We start from the raw sequence: 14,251 nt of genomic DNA on the forward strand, positions 1-14,251 counted from the left end.
ATATCAAATTTAGAATTCTCAATGCTTGTTAAACATTGAATATTTACCTAGAAATGAAATTTCAGCTCTCAAAAATGCTTAAAATGCTGAGATAATATTGTTACAAAGGAAGATTTGATGGCAGTAACTGTTTCACTACACCACAACTGCTATCCACAAATTTGCAGCAATAAAGAACACACTGAAATCCCTTCACTGCCGGATCGTTTCACACATCACCGCTGCTCTGTTTCTCCCTTCATTGCTGAAATTTGAATGGTAAAAATAAGAGGTTTCTCCCTTTTTTGGGTGCACGAGTGTTAAACAAATGAGGGATTAGGGTATTGAAGGGGGGGTCAACCTCCCCTCTTTCTTCCTCCTTTTTTTTTATTACTTGATTCCTTTTACTTTTTTTTGAGGTCGTGGCCCTGAGGAAACCTGACGCATCCATTTTTCTGATTCGGGCTGCCATTCCCAACTCCAGCACCGGCAGCTCCTGGCTTGGAAGCGCCAGCCCGAACTCGAATCCGGGACATTCGTGCACCCAGGGTGCGGGTGCGGATACCTTGGCATCTTAGGGATCATAAAGAAAGAAAAGAAGCCATAGAGGAAAAAGTCCGTAAAAACTTTATTATTTTTTTCAATGGCCATGTACCAAGAGTTCTCAATGTAACACAACAAAATAAATAGTTTCGTTATTGTCAAATGCTAATGATCTGAAATAGGGAGGGTTCCTAATTCCCCCCGAAAAGAATAATAATTATATAAAATCTTCATCTATTAGACGCTATGATTGCATGACTGACATCTTCTTTGAATATTTCTACTGTGCCTTCTGAGACAACACCCATTCCATGTAAATGTTTAATTTAACAAAATTTGATCAGCTTGTCAAAACAAAAACAATTCTGATCAGGAAATAGGGATCAAACTAAGAATAAAGAATTAGCACCGGCATATCAGCTGTTGAAATCATTCATAAAAATCAACTTCCAGTCAAAACATTACTGCGAAGTCTGCTACTGCATTTGCACTGGTCCCGAAGATAGCAGGATATTTCAAATTTGCTCTCTTAGTTTAGTAGATAACTGAAATTCCCTTCCAAATTCTGTGTGAGTCATTCTGATCAATGCATCAAACAGAACTTGAATCGTCAAAGTTCCCAGTTTTTGTCACCAAGAATTAAATTAACAATGGCTAGAATGCCAACAGGATATAGTTTAAAACTAAATGTGAACAGAAGGGTAAAATGCACTAACCCATGAATTGGAGGCCAGACAAGACATTTCTAACAGGAGCGCTCAGTATCTCAAACTTTCTTTCTACCATGTCAGGAAGGCGATAGCAGACGAGCTCTTAATTCTGCAGATGGTCGTCTTTCATTTCTGCAAATATACATGTAGTCTTTTACTGGAAAAAGGTGATGAAAATGAAGTTGAACATATTATTTGATATTGTTAAATAATCCTAGTGCTGCTGCTAAGTGAAAATATGAAAACTAAAAAGAACAACGGGTTCTGATTAATCATTTGAGAAACTGAAATAAATTTAAACAATAAAAAAATATGCTTGAAACTTAAAAGATTAAAAAAGGCTAAACGTCTTTGAAATGTCGATGTAGATAAGGAATGCAAAATGCAAGGGTATAGGAAGTTAGTAGTCTTTCCCTTCTGTTAAGAAATATGGAATGTCAATGCAATTTGTATATTGGGTAATTTCATGTATAATAATGTACACAAGTCCCTGTACTTTGCAATCTGCCGAGAAGATTTTGACAAGGTTTCGCAGCATGTAATTCAAATAGAATGAGTTGGATGAATCAAATTCTACATCTAGTAAGGGCATCATGAAAAAGCTATTAAATCGTTGCTAATTACCACACACCTTTCTGAGACAACATCATTAGACCTACAATTTTCCATTTCCTGAATGATTTGATAATCATATGGCATAAATATCCTTCGAAATCTGCACAATTCATATTCATTAATGACTAATCAGTGATTAAATATCATAAGAGCAGTTCTATTATTAGATCCAAATAGGTCCATTGACCAGGGCGTTTTTATTAGAAAAGAATGAAAACACTGGTGTACCCTTCAAAAGCGAAATCAAATACCAAGGCCGCCACTGAAGCACCCAAAAGTATGAGCCAGAAATCTAAAGTGGAAAAAGGGGCAATGAGTTGCCCATACACGTTTTCCTGCATGGTGAGAATTTAAATCAGCTGTCTGAGCAAGTCAAAAGAACCATATTTTTGACATAGCACTTTCTTCTATCAAATAAAGAGCACAGTGGACATGGAATAGTCACCTTAGCATCCCAAAACGAGTATATCGAGGTAAAGAAAAGCAGAAATAAAAACCAGATTACAATGCTTCCAAAAATGCTGATGAAGTGCCAGTGTGTCAGGTAGCTGTTTTCTATGAGAAGTTGGAGATTGACGGTAGTAACCACACATGAAAATGACAGTGTCCCCACATCCCACTGGCCAAGAATTTTCCCATTGGATTTTCCATCAAACCCAGTTAAAATTGAAAGATAGAATATAACGAAGGATTGTAAAACACTTGACAGCAGCCATCTTGCTAATAGTTGCCATCTGAAATATAAGTTGTCAATGCCGGCTTTGTACAACTGAGGAAACTGCTTTGAAACAGCGGTACTTACATCCTGAATTTGGAATGAGAAAAGAAGAATAGCAATCAGCATGCCGGGAATCTGACCCATGATCTAGTCTCTTAAACCATCCATGTTTTTTTTCCAAGCACTGATTACATTAAATAGCAAAACCACACAATTGGATATCAATTTCAGGCGACTATCCTTTAAATAGCATACACATCAACTCATAGTTTTATGTACCTGGTCCAAAATTCCAATGGCTAATGCTGGAAGTGAAGTGAAAAGGATATTGTACAACGCTTGGTACCAATCATTATAAAAATTTGCAGCAGAATACCCACAAAAGAAGGTGAACCAAACTTGCGTCATTGTGAGTGTTATGTTCTTATAAAAAAAATAGGTGACCACCTGTTAATGCCATTCCGATGACAAAAAGAAGTCATCTCTATTGCATCAGTAAAAAGTATATAGTATATATCCAATAATACTGAGTTCAAAGCAATGCGATCATATTAAGTAGGAATTAAAATAAGAAATTTGAAGGCATATTCAATGCAGATGCAGTATTTCATCGAAGGGAAAACTATGCTGCACGCAATGTGCAACTGAAGAGTTACTAAATGGAACAAATAAACCAGAAAATGACTCGTCAATATCAACCTTTGAAATCCGAATATATGACAGCCTTCCATGGACAAGGAGGAGCTCTGTCAGGAATCTGAATTGAGAAATTGCAAAGTCGCTGGCCATTACAGCTTGCATCCCTTCTTGTCCTCTAATTGCAACACCAACATGAGCAGCTTGTATCATGCTTACATCATTGGCACCATCTCCAATGCTTAGAGTTCGTCGTCTTGCATGGTGTCTGATTAATATAGTGACCTGCAAAATGCAAAATCAAATCTCAACTTCGTTCAAAATGAAGAAAACATCATCAATACACAGCCTTCTGTTGACTGGTCATGAAATCACTTAAAAGTTCTTTGTCAAGATGTATGTATATCTAGTCACGAGTTCCATGTAACATCCAATTACATTTTTTGGTCTCAGCCTTACGAAAAAAGTAACATAATGCATCCTGACCACCAATCTAATAAAGGCTACAAAAGATCTAGGTAATGGTCTTGTCAGCTACATTCATTCAGGTTAGAAATGGTGTGTTTGTCATACAAAATGACATCTCATATAGAAATTTTGGGCTAATGTCTTATGTTATCCCATAAAGGTTGATTGATCCTTGAGAATTTTACACGACATTTTCTGTGACTTTGCTGACTTTGATGAGGTGTTTCAAGCAATGATAAATTGATAGGTGAACTTGGATGATGCATATGCATGGCCTTTTATTGATGATGATGATCATCATTGTTACTATTACCTACCAAAAGTGGGTAACCCCCAGGAATCTTTTTTTTCTCCCCATTGGTCAGCCAACCAACCAGCAACCTTATAATGATACACATATAGCTTTACTTAGAGCTCTCCACCTATGCTTTGGTCAGCGCTCTCTCCCATCTAGCATACTTCTTGAAGGAAGATGGGTCATCCATTAGAAGGTACACTAACCATCTCTGTAATCATGTGCTATCATTTAATGTTAAAGGCATACTAATATGGATCAAAAGTCAAGTTGGATGTTGACTGCTTTTGATTGTACCCTTGTTCCCATACTTCACCTAGGAGATTATCCTTTTCCCCTAGTCCAGTGTGATCTCCTCTGAGGCCCTTTTCTTCCACTGTTAGGAGGGGCACTGCTATGAGGCATTGATTAGGTAATCCACACTTACCACCTTCCATGTTTCCCTTATATCCACTTCCATTCTTTGGGTTGATTATTATTGGGACTGACACCCTATATCCTTATCTCCGAGTTAGGGCTTGGAATTTTTTCCCAAAAAGGTTCATGCAGCTGAAAGAAAGATAAAAACATATGAAGCCACTAATGAAAGAAAACGAAAAATGCAAAAGGTGGCTGGGACTTTGAAGAAGTGTGTGGGTAAAAGCCTAGCATGAGCTCTACCCCCTCATTAGCCATCACCCAATTCCTAAGCATCTCATGCTCTATCTAAATAAAGAAACTCATGAATGTCCCAACCCCGATGAGCGATAAACTGCTACATCCTTAAGGGGCATTGGAAAAGAATAAAGCAAGCTAGGTCACTTAAGCTATGCAAGAAAGAAAGGAAAATCATTAAAGTAAAAGGTGCACCAAAGGGGTGGAAAAAGTAGGCCGAGGAAAGGGGTAACTCATGCCTCCATGATTGCTCCCTCTTATCATCATTATACTCAAGATATTGGACCTCCTTTAGCTAGTACCATGGCTATGGTTGTCTTCCTTAAGTCTTTCCCATGCCTTGACCATATTTATCACATGCATTTATGGATTGATGGACCTACTTGTGAAATGTCCCTTCCCTTAGGGGATGGAAGCAACTAGTAGGGATAACTGCATAATCATCCCTAACATAAGTGTTGTAACCTACTTGGGAATCATAAACTAGAAAGACATTTGAAGGCAAGGTTTGTGTTAAGTATTTTTGTGCCCCACATTGAATATAGTCCACTATGATACTTCAATAGTTTTTGTCCCTAATGAAGTTGATCACATTTGATCTTGAGCGAATGTTTCAGGTCGTTTCATAGAGATACACTGGGTGCCCCCTGAGGGATGGTTTTTCACCTTTCCAGTACATTGAGGAGGGAATCCAACCCATATGTGAGAGCACTTGAGACCTTGCAAAGCCAATGTTTCCCTTCCAGAGATCAGCATTGGGCCTTGAGGAGCCCCACATGGATGTATGGCCCCCTTCTTCACTAATAGATGTTGAAACACTGACCCAAGAATCTAGGACATTAGCTTGATTGATGATGTGCCCAAAGGACCTAGGATGCCCCCAGGTTGCCCGTATACCTACTTGGTGGGCGTTGCCTTGTTTCAAAGCCTAGATGAGGATGAATATCACTTGAGATGATTTGGGAGGGTAGCGGACTCCCTTTTGAGGCGAATGCTATGCCATACGGCAGCCACATCACCCATGCATGCCCTAGGAGGATGATGAAAACCGCCTTGATGATGACATCTTGGTTGAGGGGGTGTGACTTGGAGATGCACCCATGCATTTTGATGGTATCCCTTGGATTGAGGAGCACTCTTAGACCCACTTTATCACTTGCTTGATGGAGATGCTCACTTTTGGAGGATGACACCATGTGGAGATAAGAGAAGATAAGATAATTTTATTAATGTCCAACAAATGACCATAAAAATTGGTTAATGGGACTTACAGATACATCCAATATGAGTAAAATGTGGGAGTGTAAATGCAACTCTTAGAAAATGCCAAAGCTAAAATTAGGACAGAATGAAGTAAAAAAGGATACAACAATAGAACAACCTTAAGAACATGTATATAACCAGATCAAAGTCCCCCGGTGATGTAGAAGATTAAGTGAATAAGTCCAGGGCTGGAGGTCGATGATGTCAAGAATGCCTAAGTTCGATAGATAATGGCGATGGGGGTGATAGGGGCGCTGGCTCGTTGTTAGAGTCCTCTAGATCCAATGAGGTGTCTTTTTGCACGATCTTGGGGGGGATGTAGGAACAAGGGATAATCCTAACATCTGAGGTCGAAGGAAATAAGCTCTAGATAAGTCTCTGGTTGTTTTGTTGGGGTTGGGGAGGAGTTCGTTATGAGGGGGGGGGTGCTACTCAGGAACTATCTGGAACTAATCCCTCTGATGCTCTGGGTGTTAGTAAACTGATGTGTTTTTTGACACCTCCACAACAGTCTTAAGGATACTGGTTGGCCTCCCAAAGGGGGGGCTGAGGGGAGAGTCAAGGGCTCATTGTTCTACTATCTAAAATACTTTGGAATTCAGCTCATCGCTTGTTTCTTCGATCAGCCGGATCAACTTGGAAGAATGATGTGATTGTTCGGATCGTCCCTTAGTGAGGCATAGTATGTAGGATGTGAGATTTATGTCTGAAATTTGAATATTTTGTTGATGAAGAGGGCTAGGCATCTTTGGTAATGATCAATGTTGCACGAAGCGGGAGCGAAGCGGAAGCGGAAGCGCGGAAGCGTCATTTTCCAAAAATCTAGGAAGCGAAGCGTCCGCTATATATATATATATATATTTTTATATTTTTTTGCATTTATACTCAAAACAAACATCCCAAATACCAAATTAATTGTAGAAGACATGAAAACATGCATATTTTTGCATAAATCAAGATAGATATGGCATCCATGATTCCATTGTAGTTACTAGTATGTACAACAATCATCTATATTCTAGCTATTACAAACATACATCAAATTTTTAAGCATATTATAAAACATAAAACATTTAAGCATATTATAAAACATAAAACATAGAGCATATTATGATTTATCTAGCAAGTGAGCAACTGTCAACATTTGTCATGTCCAAAATTCAAATAATAATGTTTACAAAATATGTCACTTGGTCACCGCCAAGCCAAAAAGGTTCAAAATTCAAATTCACAAGTCTACAAGTCTAATGAGTAATCTATGACAAAAAGTAGTAGATTGTGAATATATCTACTAATCTCTCCTCCTTCCACCACGAATAGAACGTGGTGGTGGGCCTCCACGTGGTGGCAATGAAGAAGATGGTGCCTCTGGAAGTCGTGGCATTGAAACTGATGAAGAAGAACCCCCTGCTGTTGGTGTTGAACCATGGAACCTAGGAACCAAGGGACCAGATGAGGGAGCATCTGCTATATTTATATTTTTTTTTGCTTTCATTTGTCACCCTAACCCAAGGTGGACCCACCCCCAACAAGCAAACTCACCTAAAATTTAAAAAAAAATTGAAAAAAAAACGATTTTCTAAATGCTTTTCCGGAAGCTTTTCTGGAAGCGTCTCGGAAGCGTCTCGGAAGCGTCTGGGAAGCGTCTGGGAAGCGCCTGGGAAGCGCCTGGGAAGCGTCTGGGAAGCGCCGTACGAAGCGCGCTTCGGCGCTTCGGAAGCGCCAGCGCTTCCAAATTTCCAGGAAGCGTCTAAAAATTTCGGAAGCGCGCTTCGCCATTTTTGGAAGCGCGCTTCCGGGGGCGCTTCCTGGGCGCTTCCGTACGGGGCGCGCTTCGGGCCTAGGATCCAGGGGGGGGGGGGGCGCTTCCTGCAACATTGGTCATGATAGCAAAAGAAGGATCCTCCTAAATCTCTATAGAAGCAGTAGTAGCGCTACCATAGTATAGGGAGCAACTAAAAATGAGGATTTATGACATTTTTATTATGATTTATCATTTGTAAAGCTATCTTTAGGTCAACTTGTGACCTATTAGCCTAGTTGAATGCTTCAAGCAAACTTTTAGAGATTTTTATTTGTAAACTATTGAAAAATGACTTGGTTTCCCTCATATAAATACAAGTCATTTTCATTGGATCATCATCACATTCACCCTCTTCTCTTAAGAGTGTGCACTAGGGTTTTTATTATTTCTCTTGGACACAAAGGCTACATAGAGTGTGAATTGCCTTGGAGAGGATAAGTATTTCATGGAGAGACTATCTTGTAGATTGATGAAGGGATTCTTGCATGAATAGCGCAAGTTTAATGCTATTTTTCCATTTTGCATGTAATTTCTGAAATTAGGGTTTATATTGTGCCATATTAAAAATTCCAATATCTTTCACGAACTCTTACTTCTATATGTTTATGCAAAATTTGTCGTTCAAAATCCATCAAAGGAATTTGTTTTCATATATCCTTTGACCTTAAATCTCCTATGAAATAAGTCGCAAAGGTTTCCAAGTGAAGCAATTGTCTTCCATTGTTTGTCATCCAAGGTTCTCCTACCTTAATTTCACCTTTATTGACTCAATTGCCCAATTGAATGAAGGTATTAGTCTAGTTGTGTTGATCATTCTAAATTTCTCTCTTTTCCCTTTTTTATGGTATCTAGGGTTAGGGTTTGGTCTAAATTTGCATTGAATAGCAATTTTGTACCTATATGCTATTGTCCTTTACATAGGAATTACATTTATTAATGTTTAAAGAGCAAAATCTATCATTTATGGCATGTTTCACCTTCAAATTTATGGCTGACATCTAGGACTTATATTATTGTTTTGTACATTTTCAGCCATTAAAAACTTAAAGTTGACCTATCCCTTGCTTACCTCTTTGATAACCTTTAATCCTTTATCGATCTTATCATTTATAGGCTATTTCTTGGCTGTTATATGATTTTGCATGCTGTAAATCTGCCCATCTTTGAAATCCCAACTTGTAACAACCTTTCCTTAGTTTATTGGGGTTGGTGGAGTATGCACTTGAACATCTATAAATCCTATGTTGGCTTCCAAGGGTTTTCCAGTACCATCTTCCATAACCGTTAGACTCTTATCACCCTTGAACCCAACTCTATTGAATATATTTCTAGGTGATTTATCTACAAGCTCCTTAGAGAGCCATTTGGCTTGGAATCCTAGTCATCTAATCTCTAATTCTTACTAGGCAAGCCTCCCCTGTGGGGAAAACATCCAACCAAAAAACAATGGGAGAGAGGTCACTGAGGTGAGAGTGGTGGCTAATCGCTTTTGTTGCCATAAGACCCAAATTGCCTCGTGACACTTCGCACTAGGTTTGCTAGATTTTGCAGTAATAATTACCATCCATTAAGACCAATTTTGGTCTATTGAACCTGGAGAAAAATGGTAAGGAATTACTTGGCTTGCTTTCGAATTTTATTTCTATGCTTGAGAAGATTGGAGATAAGCTTTCCTAAATCTTTATAGTTTTGATGAGTTAATTGTTTAAGAAAATTGGTTGATCCTGGAGGATTTGTTGCATTTTCAACTGGACTAATCCGCATGTCACCCATGCGCCTCCCAATAATCAACATCCATGATTTCTGTGCAGACTTGGCATTTTAAATATTCTAAAAGTCTTCAAAATTGCCATTGGTGAACTATTTGTCAAGAGGACTTGGACACCAAGGCCTTGGTGGGATAAAGGGCTCGATATGTGCCAAGGGATAGGGAAATAGATGAGCGCCTAGAAAAATGTGTTGTTTGCTCTTTGCAGTGCCCCTGGAGAAGGCCATGCACTTTGCAAGCTTTTTGTTGAGGTATGCAAGGATTGAGCTTGCTCGCATGAAGTGAAGAAACCCTCAATGTGAGCATAAAGCTACAAATAGTTTTGAATACTCATAGTAAGAGATACATCGTAGATGGCTGAATGTTATTGCTACCATTTGTAGTCCATATATCGCCTGCAAAATCCTCCATGGTGAATTTTCAAGCACTTGTTTGAAGTCCGGGAATGAAGGGGAATTGTGTTAGTTTTTGTAGCATCAAATGTGTTCTAGCCACGAAATTTGGTGCAGAGGCTAGAATACATGAGATCTCCAAAATCCAGAAATCGTTTATGGAAATTCCGCCTAGAAATGACTTAATTAGATTATTAACCAGTTTCTAAATATTTCCTAAGTCTAAACTTGGGGAATATGGTTAATTAATCAGTATTAATTAAGTCAAGGTGAGAATCATCTAGAAACTCACACGGATCGATCTAGAGATGATCCTAGTCAACGATTATGTTTTAATCTTGGCTGTTGGTGCTGCAACAAAAGATTATAAGAGGAGGTCGATGTGGTGATGGGGAACACACTTGAGTAGTTTGATTTCTTGGCAAATCAACTTCCAAAGTAGCAGCAGTCAGTTGCTAGAGAGAGCTAGAGATTGAATCAGTGAGTGAGGGGCAGAGACAGTAAGGCTCACGGAGGCATTTCAGATCCAGCGAGTGCAATTGCAGAGAGGCAGAAGAGCCACAAAGAAGCTGACGTAGGTGTAGTGCAACAACTTATAGAGGCAAGTTTGATTTGCCGAGAGGGAGAGACGACTTCAATTCCAGAGGTTGGGAAGGAGTCCCAGAGTGCCAAAGAAGCATCTTTCCAACTAGCAGAGGGTAGAATGACTTCATCAGAGACTAGTCAAAGGCTTGACATCAAGCAGGTTGCGCAGAGGCTGACGCAGAGGGTCAGAGGGCCGAGTTTCAGAAGGCAAGTTGTGCTGGGACATTGCATGTGGGGTGAGGAAAATTCCTCACTAGATTTTTGCCAGTATTTTTCTATGTAGGATTGCCAGATTTCGGCATCCAATTGCACTAAGAATTTCTCATTGTTGGATAATAATAATTATAAAACCCTCAGCTGTTGCATTGGTTTTCCCAAGTTGGGTTTTATCAGGGACTCTTGTCCAAAAATAATTTTGTTAATTTTTACGTGTGTGCTAGCATTTCTCAGCGTCCAACATTTTATTTTTTTCCGCAGAACTTTATTTGTGAAGGTTGCAGTGTATTTATTTCAATATTTGTCGTAGCAAATAGATTGTTAATTAATTAACAATTAGGAGAAATAATATCAGTTGTTGCAATACAATTCCAGTTTGGAATTTTCACATGATATCAGAGCTGAGTTGATCAGACAGAGAGCTTAGAGGCGAAAAGAAGGAATTTCGGTGCTCAGTGTGGGCAGCAGGTTGAAATTCCCAAGGGCAACACAGTCTTTTGCGAGGAGGCCGAGTTGCTCGAGGAGGACTGATTTTTCTGAGAAAGGGGCAAAAAAATTCAACCCTTCTAGATTGAGTGATTCCAAAGGCAGAGGGAACAACTTAGATTTTTCGTTGGGCAGATCTCTAGCTGGACGCAGAGGTTTTTGCACCAGTTCGCTAGAGCAGAGCCAATGTCAGGGTGGAAGAGAGAAGAGCACACACAAAGGGAAAATTTTCCTCAGGAAACTTCTAGTCTCAAGAAGTTCAATTTTCCTTGCAGATCGACAGTAGTTGTGAGTAGATATTCTCACTCCAGTAGGGAGTGCAAATAGCAGAGAAAAAGTAAAGAGGAAGTTTTCCACAATTCGTTGAGATGACCACTGTTGGGCTTCATGATCAGGAAAGGCTGGATGGAGCTTCCAACTACGTCATCTGGAAGGCAAGGATGTACTTCCTTCTAGATGAATATGCCCTGAAAGCCTATATTGATGCAGTGTTGGTGGTTCCTTGGGATGCAGATTAGCAGAAAGAATACAAGAAGGAGATGGCACGGGCGAAACGGTTGATCCTAGATGGAGTCCGGGATCATGTTGTTTCACATATAATTGACAAAGATACTGCCAAGCAGATGTGGGATGCTCTCTCCACGTTGTACCAGGGTACTTCTGAGCATCGGAAGATGTACTTAGAGGAGAAGCTGAGACTCATCCAAACGTAGAAATGGTAAGGCATAGACCCCTTCCTTACCAGGATTTAAGAGGTCCGAGACTAGCTGTCCGCTGTTGGGGCAGCACCTCAACCCATGGAGCTAGTGCGATTGGCACTCAACAGTGTCTCAGAGGAGTGGCAGGTCTTTGTTCAAAACATATTGGGCATAGATAGACTACCAGACTGGGACAGGATGTGGGCCGATTTGCAGCAGGAGGAGTTGAGACGAGCTTTATTAAAGAGCTCCATCAGTGGATCGAAGCAGGTGAAGGAGGAGGAGAATGTGGCCCTCGCATCTAAGGGTCCCAGTTAGGGATGGGGGGAGCAGAGAAAGAAGGACCTGTCAAAGGTCAAGTGCTTTAGGTGTGGTGAGCTCAGTCACTATAGTACCTAGTGTCCTCTCAAGAAGAAGGACAAGGAGGAGAAGTAGGACCAACAGGTGGCTTCAATAGAGATGAATAGGCTTTCCTCTAAGTTGGAGGAAGACTTCGCTATGTTTGTCGATATACCTCTAGGGGTGAGGTGGGGTGACTTGGTGTTGTAGCTCCAGAGCGCTACAGATGGGCAGGATCCTTGAGGAGTCCACCTCATGGATCAATACCTGGCTACGGGGGGCCATGGTATACAGTAGCAGGATGGATCAATGGCAGTTGATGCCATCAGTACCAGAGTGACAGATGAAGACTAGTAGCAGTCAGATGCTGGGGAGCGCAGTGCAAAGTTGGCAACGGTGCGGTTGGCACAGTGCAGAGTCAGCAGGATCGCTGATTCTTTAGTGATAGTGCAGATGCTAGTAGTAGTCAGAGACTCAGGTGATAGATGCATCATATTGATCACAGTTGATTCAATATTTTGGATGCTTTTCAGTTGCAAATGTTGCAATTGCAGTAACAACAGATGAGAAGGAGTTGTAGTGCAGATGCAGTGTTGGCAGCAATATGGCAGTCTCAACAACAACACAGATGCAGCGTATATCGGAGTTGCGTAGTGGTTGGTGGGCAATATGGCTAAACCAATGTTGCAAGAAGTGGGGGCGAAGCGGAAGCGTCTTTTGGAAGCGGGGACGCAGAAGTGTCATTTTCCAAAAATCTAGGAAGCGTCTGCTATATATATATATATTTATATTTTTTTGCATTTATACTCAAAACAAACATCCCAAATAGCAAATTAATTGTAGAAGACATGAAAACATGCATATCTTTGCATAAATCAAGATAGATATAACATCCATTGTACATTAATGATTAATTATTCGAGCATCAACCATTTAGATGCATCAACCATCTAGAATCTAGATTCTTCTCCTTTTGTCTAGCCTTTGCCTCTACCTCGATTGTCTAGGGATATTAGTCAACATTGCCCAATTTTGATCAAACTACCTAATTCAAGACTTAAAATATGGTAGAAAAAGCTTAACATGCTTGATCGATGATTTTGACTTGATTGAAAGGTAATTTTTTGGTAAGGGCGTGCCGCGTGACAAAGGAGTTCAACAATTAACACCACCAACACTAGGGTACATATAGGGCTTGGTACTCTTGATTAAATGCTAATCGCATACCTTCATACTTGATATAATCTAATGAAATGCCACAATCCCATTGATCCTGAATTCCTGAAAACTGTTAAGTCTGCTGAATTTTGAATAGGATATGAAATTCTATTTTCTCCATATGAAGTCCAATGAGGCTGGAACCACTCTCAAACATCCTGAGTCATTTCATGGTAATGTTAAAAATTTAAGTAAAAGGATGAAAATAAAAAATAAAGGAGAATGTCACTTCTACTTTAAGAATTTAACATTACCATGAGGGAGCATCTGCTATATTTATATTTTTTTTTGCCTTCATTCGTCACCCTAACCCAAGGTGGACCCACCCCCAACAAGCAAACTCACCTAAAATTTAAAAAAAAATTGAAAAAAAAATGATTTTCTAAATGCTTTTCTGGAAGCTTTTCCGGAAGCGTACGCTTCCTCCTCCGAAGCGCCATGCTTCCGACGCCCGAAGCACCGTACGAAACGCGCTTCGGAAGCGACGCTTCCGTACCACGCTTCCGAATTTCCAGGAAGCGGCAAAAGGCGCTTCCGTACGGGACGCGCTTCGGGGCTTGGAACCGTGGGGGGGGGGGGGGCGCTTCGTGCAACATTGGGCTAAACATCAGCAGTGTGATAGGAGATGATGTAGAGACAGGGCATTGTGGCAGGGAGTGCAGCACTAGAACACATTCCTCACTAAGAGGGAGTGCAGCACTAGAACACATTCCTCACTAAGAGGGAGTGTTAGTTTTTGTAGCACCGGATGTGTTCTAGCCACGAAATTTGGTGGAGAGGCTTGAATACATGAGATCTCCAAAACCCAGAAATTGTTTATGGAAATTCTGCCCAGAAATGACTTAATTAGATTATTAACTAGTT

The 14,251-nt window shown here is 40.2% G+C and overlaps 1 protein-coding gene across 4 annotated transcripts in view; it reads right to left on the reverse strand.

The window, feature by feature from the left end:
- Positions 1-1,006: 1,006 nt before the first annotated feature.
- The window catches only part of LOC149225112 (phospholipid-transporting ATPase 3-like), a 471,966-nt gene continuing 458,721 nt past the window's right edge, over positions 1,007-14,251 (reverse strand). For 3 of the 4 annotated variants that reach the window (XM_089376915.1, XM_089376914.1, XM_089376913.1), the window contains 7 exons: positions 3,265-3,486; positions 2,845-3,012; positions 2,293-2,652; positions 2,076-2,182; positions 1,864-1,947; positions 1,239-1,364; positions 1,007-1,101 (listed from right to left, as the gene is read on the reverse strand). In XM_089376915.1, the coding sequence (XP_089233041.1) occupies positions 1,310-1,364; positions 1,864-1,947; positions 2,076-2,182; positions 2,293-2,652; positions 2,845-3,012; positions 3,265-3,486 (996 nt within the window). In that variant the 3' untranslated portion in view covers positions 1,007-1,101; positions 1,239-1,309. Of the gene's footprint in view, positions 1,102-1,238; positions 1,365-1,863; positions 1,948-2,075; positions 2,183-2,292; positions 2,653-2,844; positions 3,013-3,264; positions 3,487-14,251 lie in introns of those variants that run through there. The other variant, XM_089376916.1, reaches the window with a different exon arrangement.

The sequence above is a fragment of the Pinus tabuliformis genome, chromosome J, assembly GCF_031772625.1.
Source record: "Pinus tabuliformis cultivar Carrire ecotype Pingquan chromosome J, CPIR1, whole genome shotgun sequence".
Classification (NCBI taxonomy): domain Eukaryota; kingdom Viridiplantae; phylum Streptophyta; class Pinopsida; order Pinales; family Pinaceae; genus Pinus; species Pinus tabuliformis.